At 46.0% G+C, this 20,630-nt stretch overlaps 1 protein-coding gene across 1 annotated transcript in view; it reads right to left on the bottom strand.

Annotated features, from left to right (window-relative positions):
* The window catches only part of galnt16 (UDP-N-acetyl-alpha-D-galactosamine:polypeptide N-acetylgalactosaminyltransferase 16), a 306,525-nt gene that overhangs the window by 61,036 nt on the left and 224,859 nt on the right, over positions 1 to 20,630 (bottom strand). The window contains exon 3 of the mRNA XM_059952055.1: positions 12,426 to 12,524. Within this exon, the coding sequence (XP_059808038.1) occupies positions 12,426 to 12,524 (99 nt within the window). The remainder of the gene's footprint in view (positions 1 to 12,425; positions 12,525 to 20,630) is intronic.

The raw sequence follows: 20,630 nt of genomic DNA, 5'->3' as shown, positions 1-20,630 counted from the left end.
AGTGTGTTGCCTTTAAGGCATTTGTTTAGTTTATAATATTTTCGCTTTAGTAATTCGTTTGTTAACATTTTTTAGTTAAAGTTAAGATTGTTTAAAGTAAATTCGTTGTCCGTGATATATCGCGACATGTGATGACGTCACACCCGGTTTCGCCTGTTTTCATTGACTATGGCTTACCTCTGTGTTTAGTTCAGAGTTCTCTTACACCTGAGTGAGAACACTACAGTGATGTTGTGGGCATCACTGAGTCGTGGCTGAAATAAGGCCATTGTTGGGATTTACTTTGTATTGAAAGGACAGGCAGGAGTGCATGAGCGGTGGTGTGGCTCTGTTGGTAAGAGGTGGAATTACATCTTTAGAAAGAAGCGACATTGGGTCAGAGAATGTTGAGTTAAGAAACTGCAAGGGTTAAAAAAACATTATGGGAATCGTATATAGACCATAAGACCATAAGACATAGGAGCAGAAGTCGGCCATTCGGCCCATCGAGTCTGCTCCGCCATTTCATATGAGTTGATCCAATCTCCCATTTAGTCCTACTCCCCCGCCTTCTCACCATAACATTTGATACCCTGACGACTCAGATACCTATCAATCTCTGCCTTTATTACACCCAGTGACTTGGCCTCCTCTGCCGCCTGTGGCAACAGATTCCATAGATTCACCACCCTCTGGCTAAACAGATTTTTTCACATCTCTGTTCTGAATCGGCGTCCTGCAATCCTCAAGTCATGTCCTCTCGTACTCGACTCCCCCACCATGGGAAACAACTTTGCCACATCCATTCTGTCCATGCCTTTCAACATTCGAAAAGTTTCTATGAGGCCCCCCCTCATTCTTCTAAACTCCAAGGAGTACAGTCCAAGAGCTGTCAAACATTCCTCATATGTTAACCCTCTCATTCCCAGAATCATTCTAGTGAATCTTCTCTGAACCCTCTCCAACGTCAGCACATCCTTTCTCAAAACTGCACACAGTACTCCAAGTGAGGACTTATAGAGCCTCAACATCACATCCCACTCCTATGCTCTATTCCTCTAGAAATGAATGCCAACATTTCATTTGCTTTCTTCATCACCGACTCAACCTTAAGGCTGTCCTGCATGAGGACTCCCAAGTCCCGTTGTATCTCTGAACTTTGAATTCTCTCCCCATTTAATAATAGTCTGCCCGTTTATTTCTTCTACCAAAGTGCATGACTGCACACTTTCTGATATTGTAATTCATTTGCCACCTCTTTACCCATTCCCCCAATTTATCCAAGTTTCTCTGCAGACACTCTGTTTCCTCAGCACTACCTTTACCTATCTTTGTATCATCAGCAACCTTAGCCACAAAGCCATCGATTCCATAATCCAAATCATTGATATACAACTTAAAAAGAAGCGGCCCCAACATGGACCCCTGTGGTACACCACTGGTAACCGGCAGCCATCCAGAATGGGATCCCTTTATTCCCACTCTCTGCTTCCTCTCAATCAACCAACGCTCTATCCACGTATGTAACTTTCCCATAATTCCATGGGCTCTTATCTTGTTTAGCAGCCTCATGAGCGGCGCCTTGTCAAAGGCCTTCTGAAAATCCAAATACACAACATCCACTGCATCTCCCTTGTCTAGCCTACTTGTAATTTCCTCAAAAAATTGCACTAGGTTTGTCAGGCAGGATTTTCCTTTAAGGAAGCCATGCTGAGTTCTGCCTATCTTGTCATATGCCTCCAGGTACTCCGTAACCTCATCCTTGACAATTGACTCCAACAACTTCCCAACCACCAACATCAAGCTAACAGGTCTATAATTTCCTTTTTGCTTCCTTGCCCCCTTCTTACCAGAAGGGCAGTGTTATGATAATATAGGCCTCCAAGATGTGGGGTTGAGATTCCACAGGGAGCTGGAAAGGGCATATGTAATAAGGGTAATGACACAATTGTAATGGGGCACTTCAATTTGCAAGGGGATTGGGAAGGGCAGGTTGGTGTTGGATTGAAACAGAGAGAATTTGTTGAATGCCTATGAGATGGATTTTTAGAGCAGCTCGAGCTTGAGCCGACTCAGTGGGGGGGAGGCTAACTTAGATTGGGTGTTGTGTAATAACCCAGATCTTATTAGGGAGTTTAATGTAAAGGAACCCTTAGGAGCCAGTGATCATAATATGATGGAATTCATACCGCAATCTGACAGGGAGAAGCATAAGTCACATGTATCAGTATTATGCTGGTGAGGTAGTAATGGAGGACAAAGGAATAGCAGATGAACTTAATAGGTACTTTGGCACACTGCTAGTGTCTTCCACAGTGAAGACAGGTGCAGAGATCCATGAGTGTCAATGCCTTGCACTTTTTCCTTTGTAATAGCAAACTCAAAGGTCTTCAGGTGGATAAGTCACCTGGAGCAGATGGACTACATCCCAGAGTCCTAAGAGAGCTTACTGAAGAGATAACAGATGCATTGGTCATGATCTTTCAAGAATGACTCGCTTCTGGCATGCTCTGGGAGGAGTGGAAAATTGTAAATGTCACTCCAAGAAGGCAAAAGAATGGAAATTAATGGTCAATTAGCCTAAACTCAGTGGTTGAGGAAGTATTGGAGTTCATTATTAAGGATGAGGTTTCGGGGTGCATGTGTGTGTGTGCGCCCTTAATTCCTGGTGGAGTCGTCAGGGCACCATCATGACAAGCTTTTTGCACCGATCTTTTTGGTGATTGCTCATCGTAAGGTGTACCTTGGGCATGAAACTTGGCGGAGCCTATCCCTCTCCAGGTTTTTTTTACAAGGTCGAGTCGCTAGCTCAACACTCACGGATGGAGAGCGTGCAAGAAAGCCAGCCAGATTCGAACTCGGGACCTCTCGCCCCAAAGTCCAGCGCTGATGCCACTATGCCACCAGTTTTGGGATACTTGGAGACTAATGATAAAATAAGTCAAAGTCAGCATGGTTTCTGAAAGCGAAATCTTGCCTGACAAATCTGTTCGAGTTCTTCAGGGAATTAACAAGCAGGGTGGACAAAGGAGAGGTAGCGGATGTCATTTACTTGAATTTTTAGAAGGCAGTTCAGAAGGTGCCACACAAGAGGCTGCTTAACATGATAAAATCCTATGGAATTACAGGAAAGATACTGGCAATGAATAGAGTAATGGCTGCCAGGCAGGAGGCAGCGATTGGGAATAAAGGAGGCCTTTTCTGGTTGGCTGCCAGTGATTAGTGGTGTTCCTCAAGGGTCAGCATTGGGACCTCTACTTTTCACATTGTTCGTCAGTCATTTGGATGATGGAACTGAGGGCTTTGTAGCAAAGTTTGCGGATGGTACGAAGATAGGTGGAGGGGTAGGTAGTGCTGAAGAAGCAATGTGATTGCAGCAGGACTTACGCAAATTGGAAAAATGGGCAAAAAAGTGGCAGATGGAATACAAAGTTGGGAAATGTATGATACTGCATTTTGGTAAAAGAAAAAACAGTGCGGACTATTACCTAAATGGGGAGTAAGTTCAAACATCAGAGATCCAGAGGGACTTGACTCCTATAAAGTTAATTCACAGGTTGAGTCTGTGGTAAAGAAGGCAAATGCAATGTTGGCATTTATTTCACGGGGAATAGAACACAAAAACAAGAATATAATGCTGAGGCTTTAAAAGACACTAGTCAGGCCACACTTGGAGTATCTTCAATAGTTTGGGCCCATAGCTCAGAAAGGGTGTGTTGTCATTGGAGAGAGTCCTGAGGAGGTTCATGATGAGGATTCTGGGAATGAAGGGGAAATATGAGGAGTGTTTGGCAGCTTTGGGCCTGTACTCACTGGAATTTAGAAGAATGTGGGGGGATCTCATTGAAGCCTACCGAATATTGAAAGGACTAGGTAGGGTGGATGTGGAGAGGATATTCCCCCTGGTGGGGAGTATCCAGAACTATAGGGCACAGCCTCAAAATTGAGGGGTGACCTTTTTGACAGAGATAAAGAGGAATTTTTTTAGCCAGAGTGTAATGAATCTGTGAAATGCTCTGCCACAGACTGTGGTGGAGGCCAAGTCAGTGGGTATATTTGAGGTGGAAATTGATAGTTTCCTGATTGGTCAGGGCATGGGGGGAAGGCAGGTGTATGGGATTGAGTGGGATCCTGGACCAGCCATGATGGAATGACAGAGCAGACTCGATGGGCTGAATGGCCTAATTCTGCTCCTATATCATATGGAGTCATAGTGTGGTGACTACGTCGTTGGCTCCAGTGTGAGTTGTGGAGTATTGTAGGATTGCAACAATGTGATTCTTTAAAACAACTGCAGTACACTAGTGAGCAGGACGAATGTGGCACTGGTCAGCTGCAGTCTGACATGATGAGGGGCCAGGACACTGAGAGGCACCGTCATTCTTCAATCTGTGAGTGCACATATACGAGGTCGTATTTGACATCTTTGGAGGTCAGAGGGCACACTGAATGCTGGTCCTTTAAACAGACTGTTAATGTGAAATATCTGCTCTCTATCGCATCAGCACTGAGGTGCTAGAATTAACTAATTAGCTGCCATTTTCTATCTTCATCAGTTGTGTCCCCGTCTGAGATATCCAAAGGCATTTTTAAATACAATTTCTCTCCTGCATTCTTTTGGGGGCTGCTGGCTGCCCTCAGAGTAGATGAGAGCTGTTTTTATAAATCAATATGCTGGAAAGTCTCTCGGATGAATTTTGCATTCCACCAGCTGTGATATTTGGAGGAACAACATCAATTGAATGCAATGGCACCTGGGAAGAAAGAAATCCCACTGAAATGCACGGAGGCAAATTGCCCAGTGGGAGCTTGTGCACCCACAGACAGGGTGTGATTGCTGAGTCCCTGGCCAGATTGTTTCCTTGCTGTCAACTGAAGATGAACAGAGGAATTTCTAGCACACAGTCCAGAATTTGCTCTTCATATCAGCTCTGACACAAATCATGATGTCTCATCACCCCGCACTTCCACCAGGGCCCAAATCTGTCATCCCACAAATGCTACGGGATTTATAAACAGATTGCAAACAGCTGTTCAACATTATCTTGCTCTTCCTCAACACCAGTATCTGTGAGCAGTTAATGGCCAGATGTGATGATGTGTTTGTGACATTCATACCCCCAGCTGAAAGGACGGACGGAGAACTGTGGATTGAGCCAGAGTCGTGGGCTTGACGTAGTTGGAGGGATGGGCAATTTCAGGCACTGGCATGCATCATAAAATCCTAGGCCTTCCTTGAAAGACAATCTACTGGAGTAACTCAGTAGGCTAAGCAGCAGCTGTGGGGGATAGGAATTGTTTGTTTTGGGTCTTAATGCAGTGCTTTGAACCAAAGTGCAACAACTCCTTTCTGACCCACAAATGCTGCTTGACTGGCAGAGTCCGGCACCCGCAGTCTCCTGTGTCTACCCCTAGCCTCATAGAGAAGTGAATAAACAGAAGAATGTGTGAGAGAAACAGAAATTAAAAACACTTTTGGATATCTCAAACTGGGTCTCAATAAATGAAGATCATTTCGAGCTGCAGTCACCACTGAAAATCTGTATATGGACAGCGGCCACTAACTGCAACATCTTGAAGCTGTTGAGACAGTCACCGAGTATTTTGTTTCTTTGCATTTCTGAATTAGTGATATCTCCTGGAAGATACAAGTTGGTCAAGACACCAAACGGCTCTGAGACTCTGCTGCCTCACAAGTCGAGCTGGCCTGGTGCGATCCTGACCGTGCACTGTCTGTATGGAGCTTGGACACTCTCCTGGTGCCATTGTGTGTTTCCTCTCACCTCTGGCCAGGTGGGTTAACCGTCCGCGCCGTGTTGCCACAATGTGGGGTGAGTGGTGGAATCTGAGGAGAGTTACGAGCAGGTGGGGAGAATAAAACATGGGATAAGTGTAGGACTCATGTGAATGGTTGGCACGGACTCATTGATAAGGACCTCCTCCTGTGCTATGGAACCCCTCCCCTATGGCACCTCACCCTCACCAATGCAGGTTCTGGGCACTCACCTCTCAATTAGGCTATTTTAGGAGAGACCATGGCACAGACTGAGAACACAGTAAGAGCAGGCTGTGTCTTGTGTGGGGCTGCCCTCCCAAAATACATCTGACCCTCCCCCTTCAGCCCCAATGATCGAACACATTTGCTCCATGTGCCATGGCCGCCTGGTCCCCAGCCATTTTTGTTTCTCTCTCTATTCTGACATAGATCCATCTCCTCCTCTGTTAGGGTGAGGTTGGACAGAAACTGGAGAAACAACACCTCATGCTCTACTTGGGTATACTACAAAGTGACAGCATAAACTTTGAATTCTCCAGCCTCCCACTACTACTGCCTCTCAGTTCCTGTTCACTCTGCTCCTGATCCAAGTTCAAAGTAAATTTTTTACCAGAGTACAGATATGTCACCACACACAACCCTGCGGGCATTCACAAGAACATAGTTGATTCAATGAAAGACTGCCTCCTACAGGACAGACAACCCATGTGCAAAAGATTACACTGCAAATGCAAAAGGAAAGAAAAACATGAACAAACTAAATATAAAGAAACAATAAATATCAAGAATATGAGATGAAGAATCTTTGAAAGTGAGTCCATTAGTTGTGGCAACAGTTCAATGATAGGGCAAGTGAAGTTATCACCTCCTACTTATGAGCCTGGTGATTGAAGGGTTTTAACTGTGGTGTGAGTCCTGATGGCAGCGAGACGAGACTACGACCTGGGTGGAGGACGGGGCTCCCTGATGATCGATGCTACTTTCCTCCGACAACGCTCTATGTAGATAGATGTAGAAATGAACTCTCTATGTGCCATGTGCAGGCGGGTTTAGAAATAGTTCGATAGCGCAGATCAACACGTGGCTGAAGACATGGTGCAGGAGGGAGGGTTTCAGATTTATAGATAATTGGGCAGTTTTACAGGGAAGGTGGAACCTGTTCCGGCAGGACGGTTTACATCTGAACTGGAGGGGACAAATATTCTTGCAGGTAGGTTTGCTAGAGAGGCTCCAGTGGATTTAAACTAGATGCAAGGGGGGAGGGGAACCAGTGTAGGAACAGATGTATGGGAGAAGGAGGAAAAAGAAGATAATAAAGTAGTTTGCCCGTTAGTGATAAACAGAGAATAAGAGGTGGAGAATTTCTTAAACACATCTATTTTAATGCTAGAATCATTGTAAGAAAGGTGGATGAGCTTAGAGCATGGATTGATACCTGGAAATATGATGTTGTAACTATTAGTGAGACATGGTTGCAGGAGGGGTCTGATTGGTAACTAAATATTCCTGGATTTTGTTGCTTCAGGTGTGATAGAATCGGAGGGGCAAGAGGGGGAGGTGTTGCATTGCTTGTCAGAGAAAATATTACAAATCTGGCAGGATAGATTACAGGGCTCGTCTAGGGAGATAATTTGGGTGGAATTGAAGAATGGGAAAGATGTAGTAACACTAATAGGGTGTATTATAGACCACCTAATAGGGAGCAAGAATTGGAGCAGCAAATTTGTAAGGAGATAGCAGATATTTGTAGTAAGCACAGGGTTGGGATTGTGGAAGATTTTAATTTTCCACACATAGACTGGGAAGCCCATACTGTAAAAGGGCTGGATGGTTTGGAGTTTGTAAAATGTGTACAGAATAGCTTTTTGCAGCAATACATAGAGGTACCAACTAGAGAAGGGGCAGTGTTGGATCTCCTGTTAGGGAATGAAATAGGTCAGGTGACAGAGGTATGAGTTGGGGAGCACTTCGGGTCCAGTGATCACAATGCCATTAGTTTCAATATAATTATGGAGAAGGATAGGACTGGACCCAGGGTTGAGATTTTTGATTGGAGAAAGGCTAACTTTGAGGAGATGTGAAAGGATTTAGAAGGAGTGGATTCGGACAATTTGTTTTATGGGAAGGATGGAAACTTGGTTCGGAAAAAGAGAGATATCTACAATAAATACAGTCGGCCCTCCTTATCCGCAGAGGATTGGTTCCAGGACCCCTCGCGGATACCAAGATTCGCGGATGCTCAAGTCCCTTATGTAACCTGTCTCCATTGAAGTGGATCTTAGGACCCAACGGAACCCCAGACCTTATTTAACCTGTCTCAGTGCACGGGACATTAGGATCTGGCACCAGAGCTCTGAGTGCACAGTGTTTCTGTTCACAAAAATAATCACGATTGAAAATAAAGTGGAAATAATAAAGCAATCAGAAAGAGGTGAAACGCCATCGATCATTGGAAAAGCGTTAGGCTACAGTCGATCAATGATCGGAACAATTTTAATGGATAAAATGAGAAAGGCTCTGCCCCGATGAAAGCTACAATTATCACTAAGCAACACAGTGGTTTAATTACTGGGTTTTGGGTTTTTGATCCTCCACATCAACCCAGCACAGTGGAGAGCGCACTCGATAGCGATCTGTCACTGGATCGAACTCGGGAAGAAGTTCCCAAGCTCGGCTCTAAAACATGCGTTCTTAAGTGTTTTATACACATAGAAAGGTAAAATATATACTATATACTAAGACAAACATTTGACTAACTGATGCTGAATAATACCCAATGTACCTGTTCTGACTTACTTAGTAAGAGAACTTCCGATTTTTTTTGATCCCGATCCACAATAACCCACGCACATCCTCCCGTATACTTTAAATCATCTCTGGATTACTTATAATACCTAATACAATGTAAATGCTATGTAAAATAGTTGTTATACTGTATTGTTTAGGGAACAATGACAAGAAAAAAAGTCTGTACATGCTTGAACAACAAGTGCTGGAAGAGCACTTCTGGGTTTTCGCCATTCGCGGTTGGTTGAATTCACGTATGCGGAATCCGTAGATAAGCAGGGCCGACTGTATAGGCAGCATGGAGTAAATGAGGTGCTTCAGGAATATAAAGAATGTAAAACCAATCTTAAGAAAGAAATTAGAAAAGCTAAAAGAGAATACGAGGTTGCTTTGGCAAGTAAGGTGAAAATAAATCCAAAGGGTTTCTACAGTTATATTAATAGCAAAAGGATAGTGAGGGATAAAATTGATCCCTTAGAGAATCAGAGTGGACAGCTATGTGTGGAGCCAAAAGAGATGGGGGAGATTTTGAACAATTTCTTTTCTTCGGTATTCACTAAGGAGAAGGATATTGAATTGTGTAAGGGAAGGGAAACAAGTAGGGAAGTTATGGAAACTATGACAATTAAAGAGGAGGAAGTACTGGCGCTTTTAAGGAATATAAAAGTGGATAAGTCTCTGGATCCTGACAGGATATTCCCTAGGACCTTGAGGGAAGTTAGTGTAGAAATAGCTGGAGTTCTGACAGAAATATTTCAAATGTCATTAGAAATGGGGATGGTGCCGGAGGATTGGCATATTGCTCATGTTGTTCCATCGTTTTAAAAGGGTTCTAAGATTAAACCTATCAATTATAGGCCTGTAAGTTTGACGTCAGTGGTGGGTAAATTAATGCAAAGTAATCTTAGAGATGGTATATATAATTATCTGGATAGGCAGGGTCTGATTAGGAACAGTCAACATTGATTTGTGCGTGGAAGGTCATGTTTGACAAATCTTATGGAATTTTTTGAAGAGGTTACTAGGAAAGTTGACGAGGGTTAAGCAGTGGATGTTGTCTGTATGGACTTCAGTAAGGCCTTTGACAGGGTTCCGCACAGAAGGTTCAATGGTTCAAGGTATTAATATTGAAGTAGTAAAATGGATTCAACAGTGGCTGGATGGGAGATGCCAGAGAGTAGTGGTGGATAACTGTTTGTCAGGTTGGAGGCCGGTGACTAGTGGTGTGCCTCAGGAATCTGTACGGGGTCCAATGTTGTTTGTCATATACATTAATGATCTGGATGATGGGGTGGTAAATTGGATTAGTATGTATGCAGATGATACTAAGATAGGTGGCGTTGTGGATAATGAAGTAGGTTTTCAAAGCTTGCAGATTTAGTCCAGTTAGAAGAGTGGGCTGAAAGATGGCAGATGGAGTTTAATGCTGATAAGTGTGAGGTGCTACATTTTGGTAGGAATAATCCAAATAGGACATACATGGTAAGTGGTAGGGCATTGAAGAATGCAGTAGAACAGAGTGATCTAGAAATAATGGTGCATAGTTCCCTGAAGGTGAAATCTCATGTGGATAGGGTGGTGAAGAATGCTTTTGGTATGCTGGCCTTTATAAATCAGAGCATTGAGTATAGGAGTTCGGATGTAATGTTAAAATTGTACAAGGCATTTGTAAGGCCAAATTTGGAGTATTGTGTACAGTTCTGGTCACCGAATTATAGGAAAATGTGTCAACAAAATAGAGGGAGTACAGAGAAGATTTACTAGAATGTTACCTGGGTTTCAGCACCTAAGTTACAGAGAAAGGTTGAACAAGTTAGGTCTTTATTCTTTGGAGCGTAGTAGGTTGAGGGGGGACTTAATAGAGGTATTTAAAATTATGAGGGTGATAGATAGAGTTGATGTGAATAGGACTTTTCCATTGAGAGTAGGGGAGATTCAAACAAGAGGACATGCATTGAGAGCTAGGGGGCAAAAATTTAGAGGTAACACGAGGGGGAACTTCTTTACTCAGAGAATGGTAGCTGTGTGGAACAAGCTTCCAAGTAGAAGTGGTAGAGGCAGGTTTGGTTTTGTCATTTAAAGTAAAATTGGATAGGTATATGGAGAGGAAAGGAATGGAGGGTTATGGGTTGAGTGCGGGCCAGTGGGACTAGGTGAGTGTAAGCATCGGCACAGACTAGAAGGGCCGAGATGGCCTGTTTCCGTGTTGTAATTGTTATATGGTTATATAGATGTGCTCAATGGTATGGAGGGCTTTACCCGTGATGGACTGAGTCATATCCATGACTTCCTGTAGGATTTTCTGTTTAAGGTGCTTCCATAGCAGGCTGTGATGTAACCAGTCAGAATACTCTCCATGACAAATCTATAGAAGTTGGTCAAAGTTTTAGATGTCTTGCCAAGTCTTCACAAACTCCTAAGATGTCAAGGTGCTGCAGTGCTTTCTTCATAACCCCGGACAGAGTGATAACACTGTGGAATTTAAAGTTGTTGACGCTCTCCATCTCTGATCTGCCAGTGAGGACTGGCTCATGGACCTCTGATTTCCTTCTCCAGATGTCAATAAACAGCTCCTTCGTCTTGCTGAGATTGACTAAGGGGCTGGTGTTATGGCACCACTCAGCCAATTTTCAAACTCCCTTAGATATGCTGCTTCGTCACCACTGCTGGTTTCCCCAATGACCGTGACATTTTCAGCAAATTTAACTCTGGCATTGGAGTTGAGCTTAGGCTCACCGTCATAAGTGTAATGGGAGTAGAGCAGAGAGCTAAGCTCAGAGCCTTGGGGTGCACCTGCGCTGATGGAGTTTGTGGAGATCTACCTGTCCTTGTCACCATGTCTCTCGCCCCTCCTCCAGCCAGTCCATCTGTCCATCAGCCACACACTTCTCCGACTGCATCTGCTCCAAACTGTGCTCCTGTGACCCCCTTATTCCGTCCTCCACCTTCTTCTCCCATCAGATTCCACCATCTGCAACCCTTTGACACCTCTATCTATTACTCCTCAGCTTCTGATGCATTCCCACATTCCTATTCCTCATCTGCCCAGCAGCAATCCTCACCAAGATCCACCTGTCACCAGTCTGCTCTGTCGATCCTGCTCCTCGCCATCTCCCCTCTATCATTCAGTCTCAATGAAGGGTCTCAACCCGAAACACTGACTGCCCATTTACCTCCAGAGATGCTGCCTGAGCTGTTAATGTTCCCCCCGGACTCAGTGCGTTAGGCATCAGAATCTGCCACGTCATGCATCATCCACAGAAGAGACCAGGACCCCATATCCCATCATCCAAGACACAAACAGAAATCATGCTGCTCCACAGCACCCGCCCTTGTGGAGAAAGCTTCTTACCCAAAATCCAACAGATAAACCAGCAACACACATCATGCTGGTGCGACTCAGCAGGTGAGACTGAGACACTTCATCAGGACAGAAAGAGAGAGGGAATCTGGACAGAACGCAGGCAAAGGGGAGAGTGAGAGATGTCAGGACAAAGGGTCATAAAAGAAAAAGGTAAGTGTGGAAACCACATCACGCATGCTCACCGACCTGCTGAGTGCAACCAGCACCTTGAGCGCATTGCGTTGCGATTCAAGCCTCTGCAGAATCTCAATAAAAAACTGCTCAGTCAGGCTGTCAGGGATTAGGAACTCAGTGAAAGTCCGATACCAGAGGATTTGCTGCGCGTGCAACTCACCAGGGTTGGGGGTGGTGGGGGGGGGTGCCAGCCTCCATCACATGGTCAGAGGGGTCAAATCAGATAAGATGTCAGCTTTCTTGAGTCTCCCATTTCTCAGCACCTCCCCAATCAATGGACTTAATCTAGACATTTACATGGCTGTTACCAGACATGGAGAACTGCCAAGGTGGCAAAGCACTGACCTTCTCACGGTGCGCAGTAATGTGGAGCGGGCCTCATTGTGGAAGGTAATGACGACACTGGTTGGCGGCAGATCCTTGGCGTACGTGAGTGCAGAGCACCTGAAAAAGTCAGAGAGACATGAGACAACATACCATCACCCTGGTTCCTACACAGTGTATAAACACACCATCACCCTGGTTCCTACACAGTGTATAAACACCCCATCACCCTGGTTCCTACACACAGTGTATAAACACACCATCACCCTGGTTCCTACACAGTGTATAAACACCCCATCACCCTGGTTCCTACACAGTGTATAAACACCCCATCACCCTGGTTCCTACACACAGTGTATAAACACCCCATCACCCTGGTTCCTACACACAGTGTATAAACACCCCATCACCCTGGGTCCTACACACAGTGTATAAACACCCCATCACCCTGGTTCCTACACAGTGTATAAACACCCCATCACCCTGGTTCCTACGCCGTGTACAAACACCCCATCACCCTGGTTCCTAAACAGTGTCCAAACACCCCATCACCCTGGTTCCTACACAGTGTATAAACACCCCATCACCCTGGTTCCTAAACAGTGTCCAAACACCCCATCACCCTGGTTCCTACACAGTGTATAAACACACCATCACCCTGGTTCCTACACAGTGTATAAACACCCCATCACCCTGGTTCCTAAACAGTGTCCAAACACCCCATCACCCTGGTTCCTACACAGTGTATAAACACCCAATCACCCTGGTTCCTACACACAGTGTATAAACACCCCATCACCCTGGTTCCTACACACAGTGTAGAAACACACCATCACCCTGGTTCCTACACAGTGTATAAACACCCCATCACCCTGGTTCCTACACACAGTGTAGAAACACCCCATCACCCTGGTTCCTACACAGTGTATAAACACCCCATCACCCTGGTTCCTACACAATGTATAAACATCCCATCACCCTGGTTCCTACACACAGTGTATAAACACCCCATCAACCTGGTTCCTACACACAGTGTATAAACACCCCATCACCCTGGTTCCTACACACAGTGTACAAACACCCCATCACCCTGGTTCCTACACAGTGTATAAACACCCCATCACCCTGGTTCCTACACACAGTGTATAAACACCCCATCACCCTGGTTCCTACACACAGTGTATCAACACCCCATCACCCTGGTTCCTACACAATGTATAAACATCCCATCACCCTGGTTCCTACACACAGTGTATAAACACCCCATCACCCTGGTTCCTACACAATGTATAAACATCCCATCACCCTGGTTCCTACACACAGTGTATAAACACCCCATCAACCTGGTTCCTACACACAGTGTATAAACACCCCATCACCCTGGTTCCTACACACAGTGTAGAAACACCCCATCACCCTGGTTCCTACACAGTGTATAAACACCCCATCACCCTGGTTCCTACACAATGTATAAACATCCCATCACCCTGGTTCCTACACACAGTGTATAAACACCCCATCACCCTGGTTCCTACACACAGTGTATAAACACCCCATCACCATGGTTCCTACACACAGTGTACAAACACCCCATCACCCTGATTCCTACACAGTGTATAAACACCCCATCACCCTGGTTCCTACACACAGTGTATAAACACCCCATCACCCTGGTTCCTACACACAGAGTACAAACACCCCATCACCCTGGTTCCTACACACAGTGTATAAACACCCAATCACCCTGGTTCCTACACACAGAGTACAAACACCCCATCACCCTGGTTCCTACAGACAGTGTATAAACACCCCATCACCCTGGTTCCTACACAGTGTATAAACACCCCATCACCCAGGCTCCTACACACAGTGTATAAACACCCCATCACCCTGGTTCCTACACACAGTGTATAAACACCCCATCACCCAGGTTCCTACACAGTGTATAAACACTCCATCACCCTGGTTCCTACACACAGTGTATAAACACCCCATCACCCTGGTTCCTACACAGTGTATAAACACCCCATCACCCTGGTTCCTACACAATGTATAAACACCCCATCACCCTGGTTCCTACACACAGTGTATAAACACACCATCACCCTGGTTCCTACACAGTGTATAAACACCCCATCACCCTGGTTCCTACACAGTGTATAAACACCTCATCACCCTGGTTGCTACACACAGTGTATAAACACCCCATCACCCTGGTTCCTACACACAGTGTATAAACACCCCATCACCCTGGTTCCTACACAGTGTATAAACACCCCATCACACTGGTTCCTGCACACAGTGTATAAACACCCCATCACGATGGTTCCTACACAGTGTATAAACACCCCATCACCCTGGTTCCTACACACAGTGTATAAACACCCCATCACCCTGGTTCCTACACACAGTGTATAAACACCCCATCACCCTGGATCCAACACACTGTACAAACACCCCATCACCCTGGTTCCTACACACAGTGTATAAACACCCCATCACACTGGTTCCTGCACACAGTGTATAAACACCCCATTACCCTGGTTCGTACACACAGTGTATAAACACCCCATTACCCTGGTTCCTACACACAGTGTATAAACACCCCATCACCCTGGTTCGTACACACAGTGTATAAACACCCCATCACGCTGGTTCCTACACAGTGTATAAACACCACTTCACCCTGGTTCCTACACACAGTGTATAAACACCCCATCACCCTGGTTCCTACACACAGTGCATAAATACCCCATCACCCTGGTTGCAACACACTGTATAAACACCCCATCACCCTGGTTCCTACACACAGTGTATAAACACCCTATCACCCTGGTTCCAACAAACTGTACAAACACCCCATCACCCTGGTTCCTACACACAGTGTATAAACACCCCATCACCCTGGTTCCTACACACACTGTACAAACACCCCATCACCCTGGTTCCTACACAGTGTATAAACACCCCATCACCCTGGTTCCTACACACAGTGTATAAACACCCCATCACCCTGGTTCCTACACAGTGTATAAACACCACATCACCCTGGTTCCTACACACAGTGTATAAACACCCCATCACCTTGGTTCCTACACACAGTGTATAAACACCCCATCACCCTGGTTCCTACACAATGTATAAACACCCCATCACCCTGGTTCCTACACACAGTGTATAAACACCCCATCACCCTGGTTCCTACACAATGTATAAACATCCCATCACCCTGGTTCCTACACACAGTGTATAAACACCCCATCACCCTGGTTCCTACACAGTGTATAAACACCCCATCACCCTGGTTCCTAAACAGTGTACAAACACCCCATCACCCTGGTTCCTATACACAGTGTATAAACACCCCATCACCCTGGTTCCTACACAGTGTATAAACACCCCATCACCCTGGTTCCTACACACAGTGTATAAACACCCCTATAACCCTGGTTCCTACACACAGTGTATAAACACACCATCACCCTGGTTCCTACACAGTGTATAAACACCCCATCACCCTGGTTCCTACACACAGTGTATAAACGTCCCATTACCCTGGTTCCTACACAGTGTATAAACACCCCATCACCCTGGTTCCTACACACAGTGTATAAACACCCCATCACCCTGGTTCCTACACACAGAGTACAAACACCCCATCACCCTGGTTCCTACACACAGTGTATAAACACCCCATCACCCTGGTTCCTACACAGTGTATAAACACCCCATCACCCAGGTTCCTACACACAGTGTATAAACACCCCATAACCCTGGTTCCTACACACAGTGTATAAACACCCCATCACCCTGGTTCCTACACACAGTGTATAAACACCCCATCACCCTGGTTCCAACACAGTGTATAAACACCCCATCACCCTGGTTCCTACACACAGTGTATAAACACCCCATCACCCTGGTTCCAACACAGTGTATAAACACTCCATCACCCTGGTTCCTACACACAGTGTATAAACACCCCATCACCCTGGTTCCTACACACAGTGTATAAACACCCCATCACCCTGGTTCCAACACAGTGTATAAACACTCCATCACCCTGGTTCCTACACACAGTGTATAAACACCCCATCACCCTGGTTCCTACACACAGTGTATAAACACACCATCACCCTGGTTCCTACTCACAGTGTATAAACACACCATCACCCTGGTTCCTACACAGTGTATAAACACCCCATCACCCTGGTTCCTACACAGTGTATAAACACCCCATCACCCTGGTTCCTACACACAGTGTATAAACACCCCATCACCCTGGTTCCTACAAAGTGTATAAACACCCCATCACCCTGGTTCCTACACACAGTGTATAAACACCCCATCACCCTGGTTCCTACACACAGTGTATAAACACCCCATCACCCTGGTTCCTACACAGTGTATAAACACCCCATCACACTGGTTCCTGCACACAGTGTATAAACACCCCATCACCCTGGTTCCTACACACAGTGTATAAACACCCCATCACCCTGGTTCCTACACACAGTGTATAAACACCCCATCACCCTGGTTCCTACACAGTGTATAAACACCCCATCACCCTGGTTCCTACACACAGTGTATAAACACCCCATCACGATGGTTCCTACACAGTGTATAAACACCCCATCAGCCTGGTTCCTACACACAGTGTATAAACACCCCATCACCCTGGTTCCTACACAGTGTATAAACACCCCATCACGATGGTTCCTACACAGTGTATAAACACCCCATCACCCTGGTTCCTACACACAGTGTATAAACACCCCATCACCCTGGTTCCTACACACAGTCTATTAACACCCCATCACCCTGGATCCAACACACTGTACAAACACCCCATCACCCTGGTTCCTACACACAGTGTATAAACACCCCATCACACTGGTTCCTGCACACAGTGTATAAACACCCCATCACCCTGGTTCGTACACACAGTGTATAAACACCCCATTACCCTGGTTCCTACACACAGTGTATAAACACCCCATCACCCTGGTTCGTACACACAGTGTATAAACACCCCATCACGCTGGTTCCTACACAGTGTATAAACACCACATCACCCTGGTTCCTACACACAGTGTATAAACACCCCATCACCCTGGTTCCTACACACAGTGCATAAATACCCCATCACCCTGGTTGCAACACACTGTATAAACACCCCATCACCCTGGTTCCTACACACAGTGTATAAACACCCTATCACCCTGGTTCCAACAAACTGTACAAACACCCCATCACCCTGGTTCCTACACACAGTGTATAAAGACCCCATCACCCTGGTTCCTACACAGTGTATAAACACCCCATCACCCTGGTTCCTACACACAGTGTATAAACACCCCATCAACCTGGTTCCTACACAGTGTATAAACACCCCATCACCCTGGTTCCTACACAGTGTATAAACACCACATCACCCTGGTTCCTACACACACTGTACAAACACCCCATCACCCTGGTTCCTACACACAGTGTATAAACACCCCATCACCCTGGTTCCTACACAATGTATAAACATCCCATCACCCTGGTTCCTACACACAGTGTATAAACACCCCATCACCCTGGTTCCTACACAGTGTATAAACATCCCATCACCCTGGTTCCTACACAGTGTATAAACACCCCATCACCCTGGTTCCTACACACAGTGTATAAACACCCCATCTCCCTGGTTCCTACACACAGTGTATAAACACCCCATCACCCTGGTTCCTACACAGTGTATAAACACCCCATCACCCTGGTTCCTACACAGTGTATAAACACCCCATCACCCTGGTTCCTACACACAGTGTATAAACACCCCATCACCCTGGTTCCTACACACAGTGTATAAACACCCCATCACCCTGGTTCCTACACACAGTGTATAAACACCCCATCACCCTGGTTCCTACACAGTGTATAAACACCCCATCACCCTGGTTCCTACACAGTGTATAAACACCCCATCACCCTGGTTCCTACACACAGTGTATAAACACCCCATCACCCTGGTTCCTACACACAGTGTATAAACACCCCATCACCCTGGTTCCTACACATAGTGTATAAACACCCCATCACCCTGGTTCCTACACAGTGTATAAACACCCCATCACCCTGGTTCCTAAACAGTATACAAACACCCCATCACCCTGGTTCCTACACACAGTGTATAAACACCCCATCACCCTGGTTCCTACACAGTGTATAAACACCCCATCACCCTGGTTCCTACACACAGTGTATAAACACGCCATCACCCTGGTTCCTACACACAGTGTATAAACACACCATCACCCTGGTTCCTACACAGTGTATAAACACCCCATCACCCTGGTTCCGACACAGTGTATAAACACCCCATCACCCTGGTTCCTACACAGTGTATAAACACCCCATCACCCTGGTTCCTACACACAGTGTACAAACACCCCATCACCCTGGTTCCTACACAGTGTATAAACACCCCATCACCCTGGTTCCTACACACAGTGTATAAACACCCCATCACCCTGGTTCCTACACACAGTGTATAAACACCCCATCACCCTGGTTCCTACACAGTGTACAAACACCCCATCACCCTGGTTCCTACACAGTGTATAAACACCCCATCACCCTGGTTCCTACACAGTGTATAAAGACCCCAACACCCTGGTTCCCGCACAGTGTATAAACACCCCATCACCCTGATTCCTACACTGTGTATAAACACCCCATCACCCTGGTTCCTACACACAGTGTATAAACACCCCATCACACTGGTTCCTACACACAGTGTATAAACACCCCATCACCCTGGTTCCTACACAGTGTATAAACACCCCATCACCCTGGTTCCTACACACAGTGTATAAACACCCCATTACCCTGGTTCCTACACACACTGTATAAACACCCCATCACCCTGGTTCCTACACACAGAGTATAAACATCCCATTACCGTGGCTCCTACACCGTGTACAAACACCCCATCACCCTGGTTCCTACACACAGTGTATAAACACCCCGTCACCCTGGTTGCTACACCGTGTACAAACACCCCATCACCCTGGTTCCTACACAGTGTATAAACACCCCATCACCCTGGTTCCTACACACAGTGTATAAACACCCCATCACCCTGATTCCTACACCGGGTACAAACACCCCATCACCCTGGTTCCTACACCGTGTATAAACACCCCATCACCCTGGTTCCTACACCGTGTACAAACACCCCATCACCCTGGTTCCTACACCGTGTATAAACACCCCATCACCCTGGTTCCTACACAGTGTATACACACCCCATCACCCTGGTTCCTACACAGTGTATAAACACCCCATCACCCTGGTACCTACATAGTGTATAAACACCCTATCACCCTGGTTCCTACACACAGTGTATAAACACCCCATCACCCTGGTTCCTACACAGTGTATAAACACCCCATCACCCTGGTTCCTACACACAGTGTATAAACACCCCATCACCCTGGTACCTACACAGTGTATAAACACCCTATCACCCTGGTTCCTACACACAGTGTATAACACACCATCACCCTGGTTCCTACACAGTGTATAAACACCCCATCACCCTGGTTCCTACACACAGTGTATAAACACCCCATCACCCTGGTTCCTACACAGTGTATAAACACCCCATCACCCTGGTTCCTACACACTGTGTATAAACACCCCATCACCCTGGTTCCTACACACAGTGTATAAACACCCCATCACCCTGGTTCCTACACACAGTGTACAAACACCACATCACCCTGGTACCTACACAGTGTATAAACACCCTATCACCCTGGTTCCTACACGCAGTGTATAAACACCCCATCACCCTGGTTCCTACACACAGTGTACAAACACCACATCACCCTGGTACCTACACAGTGTATAAACACCCTATCACCCTGGTTCCTACACACAGTGTATAAACACCCCATCACCCTGGTTCCTACACACAGTGTACAAACACCACATCACCCTGGTACCTACACAGTGTATAAACACCCTATCACCCTGGTTCCTACACACACTGTATAAACACCCCATCACCCTGGTTCATACACACAGTGTATAAACACCCCATCACCCTGGTTCCTACACACAGTGTATAAACACCCCATCACCCTGGTACCTACACAGTGTATAAACACCCTATCACCCTGGTTCCTACACACAGTGTATAACACACCATCACCCTGGTTCCTACACAGT

Source organism: Hypanus sabinus, chromosome 2, assembly GCF_030144855.1.
Source record: "Hypanus sabinus isolate sHypSab1 chromosome 2, sHypSab1.hap1, whole genome shotgun sequence".
In the NCBI taxonomy this organism is placed as follows: Eukaryota; Metazoa; Chordata; class Chondrichthyes; order Myliobatiformes; family Dasyatidae; genus Hypanus; species Hypanus sabinus.
The sequence above is the reverse complement of the archived record's forward strand: the minus strand, read 5'-3'. Positions and strand labels throughout refer to the sequence as shown.